Source organism: Equus asinus, chromosome 9, assembly GCF_041296235.1.
Source record: "Equus asinus isolate D_3611 breed Donkey chromosome 9, EquAss-T2T_v2, whole genome shotgun sequence".
NCBI classification, from domain to species: Eukaryota; Metazoa; Chordata; class Mammalia; order Perissodactyla; family Equidae; genus Equus; species Equus asinus.
This window is the reverse complement of record NC_091798.1, coordinates 42,153,680-42,173,567: the sequence shown is the minus strand read 5'-3', so window position 1 is coordinate 42,173,567 and position 19,888 is coordinate 42,153,680. Positions and strand designations below refer to the sequence as shown.

The window sequence follows — 19,888 nt, the reverse complement described above, 5'->3', positions numbered from 1 at the left end:
TATGGGGAATAATTTCTATTATAAAATAAATTATCACCTCTCAACAGACCTGCCTTATCACAGAACTACATAAACTCAAAGTCAGAAGTAACGCACCCCCGTCCCCATGGAAAGTTTGATTCCTTCAACGGCAAACCAGCCACGTGGCTGCCCAGTCATAGGTGGCACATCCCAGCAATGGTGACTCATCCCCGCAAGGCAGCCTACCCCGTCCCCACACAGCCTGGGCTGTGAAAAGGCTGTACTTGAATGAAGCCAAAATCTATCACTTTGCAACTCCCACCCACTGCTTCCAGGGTTGTCGATCAGAGCCCAACAGAAGAAACTCTCTCTGCACAAGCAACCCAACCGATATCTGAGTACAGCTAGTACTTCTGAAGGAGTTCCAAATTCCACGAACGACGCTGGCTTATGTGGAGGCTGGCCCACACCGCTCAGTGTTTTATCAGCCCACCTCTACTTTTAAAATGGTACAGACAGCACTTGAAACCGTTTCTGGATGAAGAAATCTGTGCCTTGCTACAATAACAGAATGACGAACGTTCTCCCCTAACTTGACAGTATAATTTTTGTCATCACAAACTGGGAATTTCTCCTCCTGCCTGATCACTGACAGGAAGGACGACTCAGGATCGACGGCCCCAAAACTGGAAGTCATAATTATTAGCAGTTGCCTGCCAACACTTACACAGCTCACACCCCCAGATGATATTTTTCCCTAAGGGTATATATTTTTATTTTTTTTAATTATTTATCTTAGCAGGGTTGCTGAGAAAAGACATGGCTTAAAATTAAGCATTCTATGAGTTTCTACTGAGTTTTTAATGAGTGCTTTGTAACACTTGCTGACAAGATCCAGAATGAAACTCCTGTATCTACTTGCTGGGGCGATGTGCCCAAATTCTTCTACTATGGAGACCCTTTTTCACTGCCAGACAACATTTGTGAACTGCACCCCCTTCACCCCTCCAAAGGTAGCCATCGTGCTAACAGTTCTGTTGGAGGCTGAGAGTTCCATAACAAAATTTAATATGAGTTTGGTAATATCTTTAAATAAAATACGAATTTATTGAGCATATCAGCATCGGCACACATTTGAGAAGTGGGGGTATAAATATACACGTGTGTGTGCAAGGGAAGCATTTCGCACCCATGTGAAGGCCAAATGACATCGTGAAGCTCCCATGTGACACCTCTGTCACGCTCTGGGGTTCCGGTGGTGCGTAAGGCAGAACGCTGATGCTCACAATCACCCATCTGCCTGTGGGTCGGAACTGACCTATGGACTCAGCATGGAGGAAGATGACTATGCATTCAGGTATCAAAGTGCTCGTTTGGATTCTGAATGTCTGACTGAGGACACTGGCTCTACCCGCCACTTGGCTGATGAGAGGAGATCCATTTGCTTCTGCTCATTGGCAGCACAGATCATCTGAACTCCTTGTTCCTGCCAGGAAAAGCCCAGAACTCTCTGTTCCAATGCTAATCAGTTACCAGAAACAAAACAATCAGAGTATTCCCTGATAGAGACACAAGCCCTCCATGCTTCCCGATGTTGTCAATTTTATCTGTGTATCGAGCCAGACCTTTAGAAGACTGTGCACTCTGTATTATTCTGGCTTATCACTGAACTAACTTATAGAATTGCGTCTGGCACTAAGCCATTGGTGTACACTGAGAGAACGCAGAGAAAGCAATCGGAAAAACTCACTGTGGTACTTACTGTCAGACACTGTCAAGAACGTGGTCCACCCTGACAACTCTCTCCTAGAGAACTCACTGGAAGAAGGCATCTCTGGTCTTAGTACCAAGAACATCACCTATTTCTCCTGAACAGCTGCCTTATTTTCCTCTCATGGGCACAGAAGGCTGTTTTTTTCCTCCCTTCTTCTGGTTGTTAGGGGCAGTTCTAGAAGTGCACAGAATTTTCTTGTGCATGCATTTTGAGTGCTACCCTTGCTGCAGCTTTACTTATATTTTTTCCTTACATCCAAAGGTTGTCATCTATTCATTTTATCACCTGATATATATTCCTGAAAGTTACATTTTAGAGAATGGGATAGAGAAAATAAATTTTTTTAAAAAAAAAACAGAAATATCAGGCTATCAGGCATTTGGTTACAAATCTGAGGAGAGTTGAATGACATGTCAGATGAGTCCCTGTGGGAAACAGCCTTCATGGAGCTGAAGTGAACGTAGCGAGAAAACATGTGCATCGATCTCCTCGCCTTACAGTTCTAGGGACGGAGGGGTGGTGAGGGCTCGAGGGTGACACAAACCCTGGGGCAAACCCAGGGCTAGAATGTGACATTGGCTCCAGTGGGCTCAGAAAGACAATCTTGCATCCAATTGGGGTCTTCCCCTCCGGCAGCAAGTGCCTCTGACATTTTCCACCTTCTCTATCCCTTCCTACCGTTCTCTTTTGGCTAAAGAGCAGGAGCAGCACAGAGCCACCTGCATGCATGGCACCCATCTCCTGCCGATGGCTCCTGGGGGCCAGGCTGCCACTGCCCATGGCACGGCCCAAACCTCCCAGAGCATGAAACTGAGTGCCTCTGGGATCAAACAGGCTCCACTTTTGCTCTTTGGGAAGTGGTATGTTTCCAAATGCCCCCAGGCACCTTCTTTTGTGTGAGTGTGAGAGTGTGCTTGCACACGTGGGTGAGGGCAGGGAGCGTGTTTCCCTCTTCTCAAGTTTAAAACAATCCATCTAAAGGTGGCGCAGGAGGCCACAGAGAAACAGCAGTAATAACCCAGCGCTCTGCCTGGGGCTCAGTTCACATTCGGGCTCCCATGTTCAGTACCTGTGGCCTCAGGCCTCATGGTGTCTGAGCGCAGCCTGGGCAGAGATGACTCCCACTCAGGCTGTGTGTCCCCAGCTCCACTGGGCATGGCCTCCACCCTTGGGCCACCCTCCTGCTCCAGATCAGAGGGACCCCAAGGACTCACAGGCAAAAGACAAGGTCTGACAGGAGGCCCCAGCTTCCAGCTAGGAGAGAACCACAGACAAGAAGTCCAAAGACGCATTTACCCTCTCAATTTTGTTTTGTTTTTTAAATAGTTGATTTATTTGCCAACACTGAAGAATTAGGAGGTTTCACACATACAACGTCTTCATTTCCTGCTCCTTTTGAGAAATCAGAAGTCCTGGTGATGCTGGGCTCCCAGGCCCTAATGACATCCTCAGCTACAGCTGGGTCATGGTCACTCTCTGGAGGTGGAGCAGGTGCTGGCTTGTCACAGACCCCACCCTTCCCTATGTTCCTGCACCGTTTGCGATCCCTGCTCCAGGGCTATTTCAAGGTGCCCATCAGAACTCTTTTGAAAAACAAATGAGTCAAGAGTAAACAGTCTACTAAAGTAATGACTTACATTCTTCTCATTTCTCTTAATAAACATATTTTTAAAAGAAGCATCCTGGGCCGGCCCTGTGGCCGAGTGGTTAAGTTCGCACACTCCACTTCAGTGGCCCAGGGTTTTGCCGGTTCGGATCCCAGCCTCAGACCAAGCACTGCTCATCAAGCCATGCTGGGGTGGCATCTCACATAGCACAACCAGAGGCACACACAACCAGAACGTACAACTATGTACTGGGGAGCATTGGGGAGAAGGAGGAAGAAAAAAAAAAAAAAGAAGATTGGCAACAGAAGTTAGCTCAGGGGGGCCAATCTTTAAAAAATTTTAAAAAATAAAAGCAGCATCCTATCAAACTTCACTTCTATAGCAACTGAATGCTCAGCTATCAGAAAACATTTTTTCCCATCAGAAGCTGCCCCTCCAGCTGCCCTCCAGATATTCACCCATCCTCAGACAGGCTCCCAGCTGTCTCCCTTGAGGATCCTTTTCCGAACCCTCACCCAGGAAGGGCTGACCGTCCCCTCCCAAGCCCCCAGTGTGGAGGTTCTGTGACGCCGCCTCAAGCACACCCTCTGGGTTACTTTACTTCACGTGTCTCTCTCTCAGCTACACAGACCAAAGTGCCATGAGGAAAGCCTCTGTCACATTCCTCTACACAGTACCTGCGAGGAACCAACTCAGCACCTGCCAGCTGATCAGTAAGTACTTGATCGAACAATTCACTGATTAGTTAGCTCATATCCTGGATGGGCTAAGTGGACATATCAAAAATCTCTACGATTCTTCCAGATCTGAGAATCCAGAATAAAACATTTGTGCTCTGTCTTTTACTAAAGGCTTACTGCCTTTATTATGATCATTATAATCAGACTGAAATCAGGTACTACATCAGGAGTCTTACAGACCCTTCATGTCATAGGTATAATCAATGTCAATTTCTATTTTACAGATGAGGAAACTGAGGTTCAGAGAAGTTAAGCACTTGCCTAGGTACACACAGCTACTAAAGGGAAGAGCTGAGAATCAAACCTAATCTTTGCGACTACAAAGCCCAGGGGGTTTCCAATATAGCTCATTGCCTCTCGTTATACACGGTTATTGGGGCAGAATGAACATTTGATGGGCCTCCAGGAATGAATTGCTAATAACACAACTGAAGACCTCAACAACAGAAAACTCTCCATCTCGGGCATAAGAGCTGTGGGTGATTCTGGCCGAGTTTCTCTAAGCGGGCTTCTCCCTCTTGTGAAAATGCTCTAATCCACTCTATGGGCTCAAATGAGGAAAATTTAAACAGCATTATTGATTGATTTTAAAATTCAGCTGACATTTTTTTCCCTATTGAGAATTTCCCCAAACCAAGGCTGTTTCATTAGGACTCAAGCAATACAATACAATTAATTCAGGAGCCGTTGTTCTAGCCAGTGGAATAGCAGGAAAGCTTTTTTTTTTCCTTTTTATAAAACTAACACTACAATTTACGAGTTTGGGGGAAGGTAATAAACATGTCTTTAAAATGGATTTGTTCATGGTGAAAGAACCGCTTAAATACAGTAATGGAAGCCGCAGTGCGCCATCATTGCAAGGTGAATTTTATTACCCTTCATGATTCCCTATTATGCCATCCAAAGGGTGGAATGCAACCCAGAATGGCTTTTGCTTCTTGCTTCTGGAGTCACAGGGCACTGGAAGCTCCTCAAGAAGTCAGGGGGAAGCTGGAATATAACAGTGACATAGCCATCGGCACTCCATGAGGAAATGGAGCCTACACAGTCATACCTGACAGAGCCAAGCTGGGAAGAAGCTGAGCTTTACTGAGCACGTGCCACACACCAGCTCCCGGCCCTTTGCAAATATGATCTCACTCAGTCTTACAAATGCCCTATAAGATAGGTACTGTGTCAAATGTGTCTCTCTTGATTATTTTTAAGAACAAAAGATTCTGAAAGAAACTTTGACCTTCCCTCTAACACTCTCAACAAAGTTCTATTTACCAAACATTTGCTTTTCCATCTCCATGTGAATTGCCTTCCTCCTCTCTGAAGTACCAAACCACTACCCACAACATCCTCCTTTGTAGCTGAAGATGGTATTTAAGATGAGAGCCTCCACCATCTTGGCAAGCTGCTCAGTTTTCCTGAGTGTCTCCCATGTATACATGTTATAAAGCCTTGTTTGATTTCCTCTTATCCTGCCTCATGTGAATTTAATGCATGGCCCAGCCAGAAGGACCCAGATGGGTAGAGGATATGTCTCCTCCCCTACAGTACCATTAGCCCCACTTTACAGATGAGAAAATGAAGTGTAGATAAAATTACTCAAATGTCTGCAGCAAGTTCATGGGAGAGCCAAGATCTGAACTGGATCCCTTTAAACTCTGCTCCCTCCTACACACTTTGTAGTGCCCACAGGACTGTGTGAGAAGAGAAAGTATCTCTTACTTTGGCTTTTTTTGGTTTTTATTCTGAGTCTCCCTCCCCATTCTTGATGGTGAAAAGGCTCATTTAATTCTATTGGCTTTATTGAAGTTATATTCACATCGCATTGGTTAAACTGTAACCTTTGAAAGAAGAGCATCAGGCTTCAAATTTTTCATTTTTCCTTCCTTTATGAGGAAAACAAATACAGACTCTATACTGCCCGGCACCGTGATGGCTTAACCACCATTGACAGAAAGGACCTCAGGAACCGTCCAGTCCACCCCTTTTAGTTCAGAGATGGGCAAACTAAAGTCAAGAAAGGCCACATGACTTGCCTGAAGTTGCACATTTTGACAGTGGCAGAGTCATGACCCACCTTAGCGCCCCTCTTGGGATGTCACACTCTCGAGGCCAAGTGGCTTGATAGAAGAATCAGTGTGTGTTAGAAATGGTGTGAAAAGGCAGCCCCAACAGCAAAACAAACAGAGACGACACCAATGTCTGCCAATGGAGAAATGTGTGGATAAATTACAGCATATTAGTATAATAGAATGTTACAATATAAAGGAATTAACTGTATCTACAACCATCAAAACAAAAACCCTCAAAAACAATTTTCAGTGAAATAAACAGGATAGAGAAAGATATGTTTATTTCTATTGCACAACATCTAATGTAACTGTGTTTGCAGACATGCACAGATGACATAAAAGGGTATGAACATGGACAGAAACGAATGTTAATGATATGGTCACCTTTAGGGAAAAGAAAATGCAAAAAGGACTAAGAAGGGCCACCATGGGATTTCAATTTTATATCTGATGTGTTATTTCTTTAAAATAAGCAAACAGGCAAAGGCAGCTAGAAATAAGACAAACCTTTCAACTTCATCCAACTTCAAAGTGAATAAACTGAGTTAAAGCAGGAGCACACCAATATTTGAAGTAACAGTTTTCTGTTTCTTCCCTGGCAGAACTGACATGGAACATTTAAAAATCAATACTCAAAAAAATGTTTTAAATAGTTACTATTTTATTGGCATAATCAAGAAACAGAAGAAGAGATGGCAGTGGGGAGAGAGGCTAATGTGGCTGGAGATGGTGGGAATGTCTCGGGTGGGGAATGGGTTAACACAAAAAGAAGAATTGTTGCCGGGGCGAAAGCATAGTCCTTAAATTAGGTAGCAAAGGCTGAAGCCAGCCAGACCAAACATGAGAGAAGCAGAAGAAAATTATTAAGATGCTTCCCACAAATCAGGCCAGCTGCCTCTCAAAATCAGCAGCTCAAGGGATCAGATAAAGTGAACAGATCCTTAAACACTGAAAAATATTCAAGACCACATGCATGCAAATCAGAGGCTCTTTTTGGGGTGAGGTTAAATTCCACATCAAGAGGAAAGCTATGGGGACTTAAGATTTCTATGAATTCTATCATGTAAAATTTCAGATTAATCTAGAGGAAAAAAAATCCCCTTCTAAAGGACAATTTTAGAAATATGCAATCTTGCCTTCCCCCAGGGGTCTTTTAAAACTTTGACAAAACACGGATGCCGCAAATAATCCACAGAGCTCTGGTTCCAGAAACGCAACTGGAACATGGGAAGAACTTTCTCCTTTTGAGTTTAGGAATTTTCATCTCAAAACGGTTCAGGGCTTTGGTCAGGATTTGAGCTTGTCAGCTCTTGGTATAATAGATTGGAAGTCAAAGGGCAGGTTTTCCTTCTTCTCTTCTATTCAAGTGAACAGCACGAGTGAAAGGAGCCAGGCTTTCTGAGCTTTATTTGTATCTGGAGATCAATTTCTACAAGTTGCTATTCTGCTCTGAAGATCACCAGCATCATCTGAGATTTGGTCACGCCAGGCTGCTCTGGAAGAACGATTAGTATTCATTCCAGAAGCAAAACATTATCCTCAAAACCAATGGCTATACACCTTACCTAAAACATTTATTTATTCCACATTTAAGGAACCCACTTGTCTCAAAAAAGTTCCATGATAAATCTCCCTTCAGCCATTTCTCCTAAAATAGTTTTCATCAGGTAGAACATCATACCCAAATAAGTCAGTGGGTTCTTTCTTGAGTGGACCAGGGCTACGTATAGAATATAATGTGTGCCATCACTTTAGGACATTTCAGCTAATCAGAGTTTTATATTAAAGTGATAGGTTGGTTACATACATAAATTACCTTCCCAACCCCCCCCCCCAATGCACCAAAAACCCTTCTATTCAGCAAAAGCATTGTGAATAAGATTCAATTCTCTTTTTCAAAAATAACTGGTTGAGAAGCTTTGAAACAACTTGTTAGAATTCATCTTGCTGCTTCTTCATTCGCTACTTTGTGAATTCTCAAAGCAACACCTTTTATTTATTTTTTTTACCACAGTTTTGTGGTTCACTAAATTCTCTCTTTCTTTGCCCTCCAGGCCCTTTGGATAACCTTCTTCATCAGCATCCCACTTTTGGAACAGCACCTTCATTATCGCACTGAGGGTGATTGCTCTCAACACAGGCTGGTGGTGCCCTGCTCTGCACACACAGCACAGGCTGAGCGAGGCCAAGTTGTAGCAAAAAATGTCACCTCAACTGAAACTAACCTATGTAACCTGCATGAACACTTGACGTCTTATGAGTTTCCCAGACCAAGCCCCTCGCTTCCCCACCCCCACCAGTACTGGCTCTTGCTCCTGCCCCCAATCACCCCTGGTACTTACACACATTCCATGCCTGTGTAAGACCGTGGATGGATGGCTTATGATTGATAACCAAGAGTGTCCCACAGAGAGGCCGTCTTTAGTGTGGTCCCTATTATCCAGGACAGTAGGTTTAAACATTGAGCGCTTGATAACTATTTAAGGGAATGAACGAATGAATGAAAGAACAAATAAACACATTGAGAGCCTCAACCTCTTCAGCCCCCATAATGAGGATCTGGGGTGCACCACTACAATGACCCACCTCGTGTGAGACAGGCCACAACCGATTTAGTCCCAGGAGCTCCAGAGCATTACAACTCTGAAGAAGGGAACAAAAGAAAGAAAGAAAATCTGAGTGGGAAGGGAGGGAAGCAACAGAAAGAGGCAGGAAGAGGAGGGAATGAAAAAGATCAATTGCTTGCTAAAACAGCACTTATCAAGCGCTTGCTATACGCCAGACATCTCATCTCATTTAATCCTCTCAATGCTTTTATTGTTGCCATTTGCACATGGGAAGGTTTAGAATCAGAGAAGTTCAGCAACTTGCCCAGAATCACATAGCTAGTAACTGGCAGAGTCAAGTTCCAAACTTGGAGAATCAGACTCCAAACCCCAAGACCCCACACTGCACTTACCAAAGCATATCCCACAGAATACACTACTTTCTCTGGATACCTGATAAATGTGGAGTGAAAAAATCAAAATAAAAACATGTGGTCAAAGGCAAATCTGGAAAATGGTAGGTTAAATGGACTTCTTTACTAGGAGACTTCTCAGAGCTTTTCAATTGCTAATGAGCCTTGTCAATCTCCAAGAGATGAACCACAGAGTATATGTGTGTCCCAAAGTTACTTGACCAGGGTATTTTCTTGGGGAAGCACCTTGCTGGACCAGATCCCACTTTCAGAAGCATTAACCTTGCGTCTGCTCAACACCCACTCTGTGCTCCCAGGTTTGCCAGGGGCCAGTTGAGGGAAGGGGCTGAAAGGGCAAAGCAATAGAGCCCCCCAACACTCTGAAACCACCCCCGAGCCTGTGGCCTCAGCCAGCCTCATGCTGAGTCCACTCAAGGGCCTCCTCTCCTCCCCCCACACAGGACAGCAATCCACTTGCCTTTGCCCATCGCCCTCTCAAACTGTGCGGCCGGCCCGACTCTTTCTGCAGGGTGTCTGCCTTTGCAGACTTCACAAAGGAAATCTCTCACCTGAGTTTATAATTGTTCCCTTCAATTCTGAACTCCTGTCTGTCCCTTCTGTGAGGAGATTTGGCACTAAATCATTACAATCAAAAATATATATACTACTTTATCCAAATCTCAGAAAGGATTTTTAGAAAAGCTTGAAGTTGATGGCTATTATACTCCGCTGACATAAGCATTAATGATTCGCTTAAAGATAACAAGTTAAAGGCATTTTCAGTCTCGGAAGGAGACCACCAGGTGAGGCACTTTCTTATAACTGCCTTGGAGTCAATTACATGATGATAAGTGCTCGCTCTCTGAAGCCCTGTTGTTCAGAGTCCAGTAAATAACCTTATGCCGGGAGAGCAATTACAGGTAGTCAACTACTTCTTGAATACTGCGAATCTCCTAACTATTCACCAACACCTAAGACAACTAGGAGCTACATGGGCATTTCGGAAATGAAGCTACAGAGCTGAATGGTAAGTCTGACCGTCTGTGAGCGCCAAATCCCAGGGCTCCCACATTATGAACAAGGCAATGGAGAAGTGACCCAAGAGTCCTATAGGAGGGTCATCATTTAGCAGGTATGTCTTGCGTTCCTAGTCACAGCCATTGAGTCATCAAACCTAATGCCCCTGAAATACTGCCCTCATCATGTCACTCTTCTGCTTGAAAATTTCTATGGCTCCTCATTGTCAAGAAAACAAAGTTCAAACTTCGCAGATTGGTATGGAATGTCCTTAAAAGCTGCCTCAAATACACTTTTCTGGCTATACTCTACCAGAATTCTCCACGCGGCCTTCCTTCCCCTCTTCTCCCCTTAGACTAAGCCCACTGTGCGCCCACCTCCATCATGAAGCCCTTTTACCTCTACCTCACCCATACTTGTCATCTGAAACTCTGGAATGCTTTTCAACAAGTTCCATTTCTACAAACTGCAAGTTTCCCCAACCAAAAAACCACTTTAACCATGTGTGATTCTTTTCCAGCTTAGGAGGGGAAATGACTTCTCTCTGCAGCTGACAAGTTCCACTGGAGTTCAGCAATTCTCCTATTTTCTGGAAGATGAAATGCTCTACATCTTCCATGCCTGTGGCTTATATTTCACCAAGTGGTGTCAGCGCTGATATAGTAACCTCCATTTTTATTGAGCAGCACAAAGGTAATTGATGACATCTGCTGGGGCTGATATTTTAAGTGAAGGCTATTCTCAGCCTTGCCTGTTCTCCCCACGGCTCTGTATATAAATAGCCAACAGCAGCTCCACCTGAGATACAAAGTAGGGCTTCTCGGCTAGGGTCCTCAATTATACCCCATAAAGTCCTGAGGTTTTCTGGGACAATTTACAAGCAGATCCGGTTTTCATGCCTGCAGAACCAGAAAGAGAGAGCCGAAGAGGGACTCTGCTGGGTATAGTTGCCATCATTCCCAGGAGAGAAAAATCTCTGTTTGGACTTTCTAGTTAAGCAGATTTAAATACCATGGTCTTCTTGGTGTTCAAAGTTTGTGTGTCAACCCCCATATCCAGGGAAGCTACCGTTTATATCCCCGAATGGCAAATGATGCCCACTTCATGTATTACCTTTTCCACTGTGTATTAGTAAAAATAAAAATGTCTTCCCTTGGTAGAGTTTTCGCATTTGTTTGCAAGCCTTGGGGAAGAGTAAATTTGGCAATTATTTAGGCAAAATTTGATTCTTATGGTACAAGAACCTATTTCTGGTTCAGTTCCCTGCCACTATGAGTTGCAGTACCTCTGTAAGCAAAAGCCTGGTAGGGATGTTCTCAGTAGGCCTCCTGCATCAGGCACACAGAGAATGTGTTGCTCTACATATGAGTATGCTTCTGAAATGATGTTATATCCTTTCAAAATAAATTTGTAGAAATTTTGACCATTTTTGATGGAAATTTGCTAAGTTAAATTACAAATGCCTCTATATGCTTTAATGTGATTTACTATGATGATGCAGTCATTGATAAAGGAGTGAGGCCCTTGGAGGCTGCTGAGATATGTACAGCCTAGACAGATCCTCCAAAGGAAAGCCTGCCCTGGCAGCCACCCCCTCCCCACGGCACATGCACACACACTAAGTCCCCCACCTGCAGACTCGGTGCTTCTTCATACATGCCAGCATCGCAGCCGTTAACACATCCCACTGCAGTTGTTGAGGGAGTCATCTCCCCTCTCCCTACTCTGAGCTCCTCCAGGGCGGGCACCACAGCTTTTTTTGCTTTATCCCCAGTAACTGGCTTGGTGCTTGTGCATAGTGGACGTTCAATAAATGTTTGAGAATGAATAATTGAATGCATGTATGAATGAATGAAATGTTGCACTACTTGAAGGCATAAGCTAAATGCATATGTGGAAACTTTAATATCGACTTTGCATATAAGAAAACCAGAGTCCAGACAGAGAGTGACACATTAATGTGACAAAGAGGGCAGACAGGAGCACCTTCTACCATGTTACATGTCAACGCCTTCCTTGATTTCTTTGTGTCAAGTTGACCATCATGATCACGTCAAATACTCAAGCTACAGAACTGAAGCTCATTCTTAGAAATGTGAACCTTTGAGACATGGTAGGTAATATTTTTCCTCCAAGTTTCAGCACTAATTGCATATACGCACTTGAACTACAATCTACCATCATTTTCAGCATCAGGGTCTGAGCCAGCCGCAGCCACGCATGGAACAATAGGAACAGGGATGTGATTCAGGGCAGGTCCTCTCTGTGCCTTAAATAACTCACAGGAGGACACTGGTGCTGATTTACATTGGCCATCAGGAGACTGGCTTTACGCTTGCTGGTGTGAGTGGAAAGAGCCCTCTGAGGACCAGGCTTCAACCCAAGCAGTCAGTGAGCCAACTCTGAATCAAGTTTCTATTTAGAAATCATGAAGAAGTTATTTAACAAATGAAGTATCAATGCCCTTGAAAGTCTCCTGAGATTAACCTGTTTCTAGAAAGAAAGTTTTATTTTTATAGCTCATGTGAATTGAGCAGCATCTCCAGGCATAGTCTGTTCCATGAATGAAGTTACTGGATTTAGCCCCACAATTCACCAGGTTAGTTTGATGACCACTTTATTTTGGTTTTTTTGTTTTGTTTTGCTTTTTAACAAAACCAATTAATGACTGTACTCATCAATTCAATAAAAAATTTTTTTAAATCTGTCTCAGACATAATCTCAGACAAATAACCAATTTGATAAAATAATTTCTATCACCCCAGTCAATTCAGTCCACAAAGTCAATAAAATAAGACAGCTAGCTGGCCTTTGTGGGAAGGGTAACTCAGCATGCAAGGAAGGGAAAATGAGACAGCATTTCCCACGGAATATACAGCAAGGAATATTGCATCCTTTACCTTGGTCAAAGGGCTTGTTGGGATTCCAGTTCCTGAAATAATCATCCTATATAAGGAAAAAATAGAAAACAAAGGTCAGACTCCAGGAAGCTTCTCACATAACTGCATAAAAACCTGCCTTTCCCCCACCTCCCAAAACACAAAGGAAAACTCTAATGGCTTAGAAATCTTTCCCCAAACAGGCATTAACGTGCGATCAAAAATGTCAATTTACTTTTCAAATTCTTGTCTTTCAAACTGTATGGATTAAACACTGGAAATCATAAAAACATTTCAGCCTAATACAAAAACAGCATTGCTCTGCTTTGACAGATAAACCAAGACACCATCTAAGTGCAAGGTATATTTGCTATCAATTACACTGCAGGTGATGCCTTGTTGCTCTCACTTATGATGAAGCCTCTGTTTTTGCAACAGCTGATAATTCAACTGTCAACATTTCTTTCACATGGAGAAGTGTAACTTGTGGTGCACAGTTCCAGTTTTCCAACACTCACAAAACCTAAAAACAGAGGGCCATTCAAATATTAGCATTAACCACAGACATACATTTAGCTTAATATCATTTGTCCTGGGTGCGTAAAGATGAAAAAACAAAAGCTGGCCAATCTGGTCGATTCATAACCATGTCTTTCTTACATGTAGCTTGCATCAATTTATGCCCCAAGGTAAGACATTTTGTTTCCTTGAAATTGCAAGGGTCTAAGTCATTCACTTCTTCCTAGTTACATTAAGCTCTTCCCCACTTCCAATAACCTTTTCCTACCAAACAACCACTGTACTCTCTCTCTCTCCCCTCCCCATCAGTGTTCAGCCCCACCACTGTTCCTGAGCACACCTACTCTGTCAGCTAAACTGAACAGTTTGCAAGGTGAAAAAGCTTCACCCTTGTGCATCATCCCCACACCATGTTTAGGGCATGTGCCTGTTTTCAGGTAATTTCCTCCGGAATAAACTCTAATTATTTTGCTGTACGTGTTTTTGGCAGGTACTCTGCATGCTGCAGACAGTTTCAGAAAGCTGTCCGAAATGAAGCCTCAATTTCTTTTCCAGAGAAGTTCATTTACATCAAAGTCCACAATTAGTTTACGTTACTGTCCGTGCTGTCTCCGGCTGCGGCTGATCTCCGACAAGATCCCCCGTAAATTTTATTGCCTCTGTGTTGTTCAATTACTTGGCTTTATTAGATCCTTGTTGCGTTCACCCAAGCCCTTAATAGATTTTAGGAAACCGCATTTAGAGTAAAATCAGACCATATTGGTTCTTGGGCAGTGATTCCATTTTCTAGAGGATGAATAAACATGAACAGGTTCCTCTGCATCCTGGGGATTCAGCATTACACTATTTTTAACTCCAAGGAATTTTGGCTCTGACTTTAATTTTATGGCATAACCGGCCTTCTCACCCATCTAGTTAGGAAGACTCTGAGGTGCACACCATGAAATATCACAGAGAAGGCTTAAAAGAATCCCTCTGCCCCATCTCTCTCTATTTATTATTTTAAATACAACCCTAATCCAAACTAAGTGGTTGAAACTCAGCAGCCAATGTTAAGAAGATTCTAAGTCAAGGGCTAGCTGGTAGGTGGGAAGTTTAGCACCCGATTTCTCAGTTGGATGGCCAATGTACTCTGAGACACAAGCGTGTAACCAACACATTCTGCCTTTCACAAGGGCAAGACAAGAGATAACCCAAGATGAACTCATCCTCAGCACTGGAGAAAAAATAAGGAAATGTCCATCCTTCCAACTGCGGTTCATCAATGCCCTCTGCACATACAAAGGATGGCATCACGTCCAATAGCAATGTGGAATCTTGTGAAATATCTTCTACTTGAACATGCTGTTCTAACACATGCAAGTCCTTGGAAGCTGAGGATGTGTGTCTGACAGGCAAGAACTGGAGCCAAAGACAAGTTCCTTTGCTTTAATTTCACATGTCACATTCTCTTTGATGTCAAAGTAAGGTTTGAGCAAGTCTCAATAACTGAATATTCCTCTGTGATTTCAACAGACTTTATGACTTGGATGGAATGTGAAGCATTCTCCTGGACCTTGTCACTTTTCCAGGTTAACTATAATTGCCATTTTTACGTATTTCTGGGGGAAAATCATGGTTTTAAATATAAGCCCTATAAAAGCAGACATCTGCATTAGAATATTTGAAACCCATTGCAAATGTAAGAATACTGCCTAATTGCTGCTAAAATGTGAAAGCACACCTTGAGTCAAAACTCATTATGCAAAATGAGTCCTTCAAATGGTCCCTTGCCCAGCAAGGCTAAGCAGAGAAGGAAAATGATGCCTCATATCTGACTGCTTTTGCCCTGCCTTAGGAAAGTGGAGTGCCACAGCAAAAACCAATGAGCCAGGAGGTGCTAAAACCTTGGGTGTAACCACTTTGCTATAGTGAGAGGGAAACCCCACCTCTGGGGCCAAGATTGTGAACACATGGGCCCCAGAAGCTCTCTAGCCACCAGAGCCCATTTGGGAGATGGTCAATGAGCATGGGAGAAGGGGCTTCTCAGCAGGCATTGCTCCAGTGAGGTCTGAATATGAGATGTGGGAGCCCACAAATCACCCTTCCACACTGGATGAGCCAGGTCTGACTAGCCTACACACATGAAAAGTGCAAGAAGCTAGGCTGTATGGATCAATCCACTTTGCCTCTGAGGGAATGTCGGGAGAGGCAGCATCCAAACCTGTGTGGAAAAAGCCAAAGAGAAAAGAAGTCCTCTTCTGGAGCTTCACCTCCTGAGAACGTGCTCATCCCTGAGTCGAACTGAACAATCAGGATGCTCAGAGGACGTAAGGGCAGCTATCTGTGGCCCTGAACCAACACTATCAATGCCGGGGCTGGTCATGTCTCCAGGGCCCAAGACCCAGGGGCACCAGCCCAGTTTTTCCTTTATCTTATATTCTATCGAAATAAAAATACATAGCATATATTTTACATTATCCTAAAACAGATTCACAACTTCCAGTGCTGTCAACAGTTTTATCAGTTTTCTAACAGTCATAATTCCCACCGTGGGAAGCAGAGTGCCTGTCCCAACTGCAGCGCTGCATTCTATCAAAGTGTGGTTGGCTGCATGGACCCCAGAGTCTGGCGCAAATACCAGAAAAGTGAAGGACTTTAAGAGCCCTAATCTTTGACCTTCCTTCTGGCCCAATGAAGCTGCAGCCTGTTAAAATTTAGACTTTGGCAAAAGGCATATTGGCTATGTTAGATCAGATTTGCCAGGAGAGGTGTATCTGTCTGAGTTGACCTCTTAACTGGTAATTTTATCATCTAGTGATGAAGCTTTTAAAATGGATTTACAAGGACCCCAGCAATGGTTAATTTTTTAAACATAAACCAAAATAGAAAGAAGCATATCTAAATATAGTCATTTATTAAATTCAATAACTCCTATTAGTGCATTATACAGGTTGAAGAATGAAGGATAGCAGTGTTACTACACATGTATATTTTATGAACTCCAGTGCATGGTATAATTACGTCAGGCCTCTACTGGACAAGGAGAGAAGCGTCTTCTAAATTCTAACCATACAAGGAAAGGCTGGTTCCATTTCACTCGTACTTTGTAAGTGAAAATAACCCAACTCTTTAGGGACTGTTAAAATCTGGAAGAAACTATAAATTTAAACAGCCTCAAACTCGAACATATTTACTTATGTCCAAAATCTGAAACATCCCAGGGCAGCATAAAGTCATAGTAAGAAAGCATAAAAAGTCAGCATAAAGTAAGGAAGTGACAAATCATTACACATTTAGGATGAGGAAGAGGGGGTGGTGCTGGTTGTAGAGGACGAATCAGAGACTGGGAACAATCACGGCTCCAATTATTATTTTTTTAATCCTCCACAGCTGATCAATATTAATAAAAGCACATTTCTCCATTTATCTCACTAATTAAATATCCTGCTAACACAACACTGGATCCTGTGAAATTATTGGCACCCAGTGGATGCAAAGGAATTTAACTCTGGGTTTTCAACTACTTTAGAGATGTTCTGTTTTGATAAGCATTCATGGGAAAGGAAATCTGTTTAAAATATATACATACATAACACACATGTTATTATACATAATAGATATTAGTAAATATATAATATTTATAAATGTTAATAAAATATATATGCATATATATATACACATATGCCAAAGAACATTCTGCTCAATAATGTGTCATCCAAAGAAATCTTTAAGTCTCCCTAATATGAAATGATGCAAAAATATTCCTACTACAATTTGACTGATTCTCTTCATCATGGAAGATCACAACCAATTGGAAAGTCTATGGTTCCAGCCCATTTTGAGTGGGAACCTGAATTTTTCTTCCACTCTCCCACGGTCCCAAAATGACTGATGCAATTTAGCTCAAATATTCCTAGGAATTTGCTTTTTGAGAGATGCTTATTTCAACTCCAAAGAACGTCAAAACAGACTCTGAGGAAGAGATGGGGTGGCAGAACCAAATGGAGATCATTTTTGAAACCCAACTACTTTACTCCCACTTATGAAGATGATGATGTAATTTATCTACCTACAGCTTCAGATACTACAGATCAAGGACATTTAGCTCACATTAAACAGATCATTTCTCCTTTACACATATTTTAGCTAAGTTGTTTGCACCCTGCAGTTTCATCTGAAGATTACCTGAGATAATGCAAATTACCAGCCTAGAAAATAAATGGGAGCCACATTCGTCTCAACCAGGAGTGAGCAACAGAGAACATGTACAGACGGAAGTAAGGTGAAGTGAGGGCAGGCAGCCTCTTTGGGGTCATTTGAGGACCCACTGCGGATAAATACAAAAGGGAGAAGTACTGCCCTGCAAGGTCAGGTGGACTAAAGCCAGGTCGATAGATCCTGGTAGAGGAAGAGCCTACCTTACCAAACCCCAAGTCCTCACAAAGAGATCAATTAAGGGACTATAGGCGGGCCACTCTCAAAAGGATTCAGGACAAACTAGTTCAGTTAATTTTCACACCACTTGACTGGGGAGAATAGGAAGGAGAGCTGGCTGGCAGGTGGACAGTGTGTCTCCAAAATGATAACAGAAGTCACTGGAAAAGTGAGATTTCCAGACGATATTATATAAGTGCATCAGATGTATAACATGACCTTTGGCTATAATATTAATTGGTGTGCAGTGGAGATCCCTACTGATCAAGTTGTTGGGAGGTACAAAACATTCCATTTCTTGGGAAAGGAACTACCTTCCCAGACAACCACCTCATCTCTGAGCTGTTTCCAGTCATATCTCTGGGCGAGCAAGGTGCCGTCAGTCTCTTCTCAATCAGGCCTGCCCTGCCCATCCCTGGTGAAGAGCTCCACCCATCGAGAGGTCTCTGAATGACGTGCTCAACCAACTAGCCGAGCTTGGGCAGTGACTTGACCCACCCAGCCTTCCCTCCACAGACCCCACTCATGAGAACCCTGTGCACCAGGGACTGGGAGCTATGTGCATTAGTACGCTTCCATGTGAACAGATCACCCCACACGCCTGGGCCCAGACTACTTCCGAGTAGGGATGGGTCTTACTCACCTGCATATTCCCCAAGGCATCACTCAACAGCACGCAGTAAGTCCCGGCCAATTGTATAAAATATAAGTAAACTGTTCCAGCTTAACATCTCTGTATCCCTGTACAATTCCCGCAATTGTCACTGGTGTGTGTGTAAGGACAGGTGGGTGTATTTTTATACACACACTCTAAATCACTTTCTTCCTGAATAGAGTGATTCTTTGATAAATTGGTCTGACATTTGGTATAAAGTCCTGCAGGCCTTAGACAAAATGATTTAGAAAATAACAATGTCAGTTGCTCTGCTCTTTCAATAAATAACCCACCAGCAAAACACAGATAATAACTGACAATCATACTTGTACTGTAACTAATGAGAAAAGATAAAGCAGCAAATGGACTGTTTATATGCATTTGATAAATTGCATCCCCTGGATATACCAATGAAAAATAAATGTGTGCAGTGCTGGTTCACTGAACTAAAACAAATATTTACCACTGAGATTTAGGATTTCAAATGAAATTTACATTTTATTTGGCAACTACTTCGATGCTACGTCTACACACAGTTGAAAAGTCAAAAACCTACCTCAACTTCCTGAGTACGAAAGCATTATGAATGAGAAAAAAATAAAAGAATCACATCAAACAATAGGAAAGAATGTAAACATTTTTGATAATTACATTAAATGTTCAAATTATCATAACATTAGAAAGGTCATAGGCAGATATTTTCCCTTAAGTCACCCACCATCATTCCCTTGAGAAAGTGCCATCAGAAACTAAGTTTACAGGAAAGAACGTCTGGTTATCGGGTGAATGACTGAAATGAGGAGAAATCTAAGTGCTCTAGTGACCTACATCGTTATTCTAGAACAGCTCCAAAATCAAGTAGGCCCAAGTGAAGGGAGACCAATTGCACCTGGGAAAAATAATTATGAAATATTTTAAATGCATGCAATTTTATTAGTCTTATGTATGAAGAGTGGCTTAGAAAAAAAATTCAATGAAATGTGAAAACTGAGTAGCAGGCACGTCTCTGTTTAAAGGTCAGGCCCCTACTCGCTAAGATTTAGTAACGCTGTCTGTTAAAAAAGATAATACTTATAAGATAGATCTGTTTTGTGCATCCAGTGAGGTGTTTTGAACGATTGTTAGGTATAACATATCATATAAATATAAGTAAAGGTTCAATTACAATTAACTATATCCTGATAAGGTAAATGGGCCTGCTCTGAATGGGCAAAATTTCTGCATAATCATTAATTTCCATGTAGAAAACAGACAGAGGAACCCTGAAAGTTTCCATCTCATTGGCAAACCAAACA

General features: G+C 42.6%; 1 protein-coding gene across 2 annotated transcripts in view; it reads right to left on the bottom strand.

Annotated features, from left to right (window-relative positions):
- SPOCK1 (SPARC (osteonectin), cwcv and kazal like domains proteoglycan 1) overlaps window positions 1-19,888 on the bottom strand; it is a 472,805-nt gene that overhangs the window by 248,773 nt on the left and 204,144 nt on the right. For both annotated transcript variants that reach the window (XM_014828464.3, XM_070517330.1), the window contains one exon: window positions 13,025-13,070. In XM_014828464.3, the coding sequence (XP_014683950.3) occupies window positions 13,025-13,070 (46 nt within the window). The remainder of the gene's footprint in view (window positions 1-13,024; window positions 13,071-19,888) is intronic.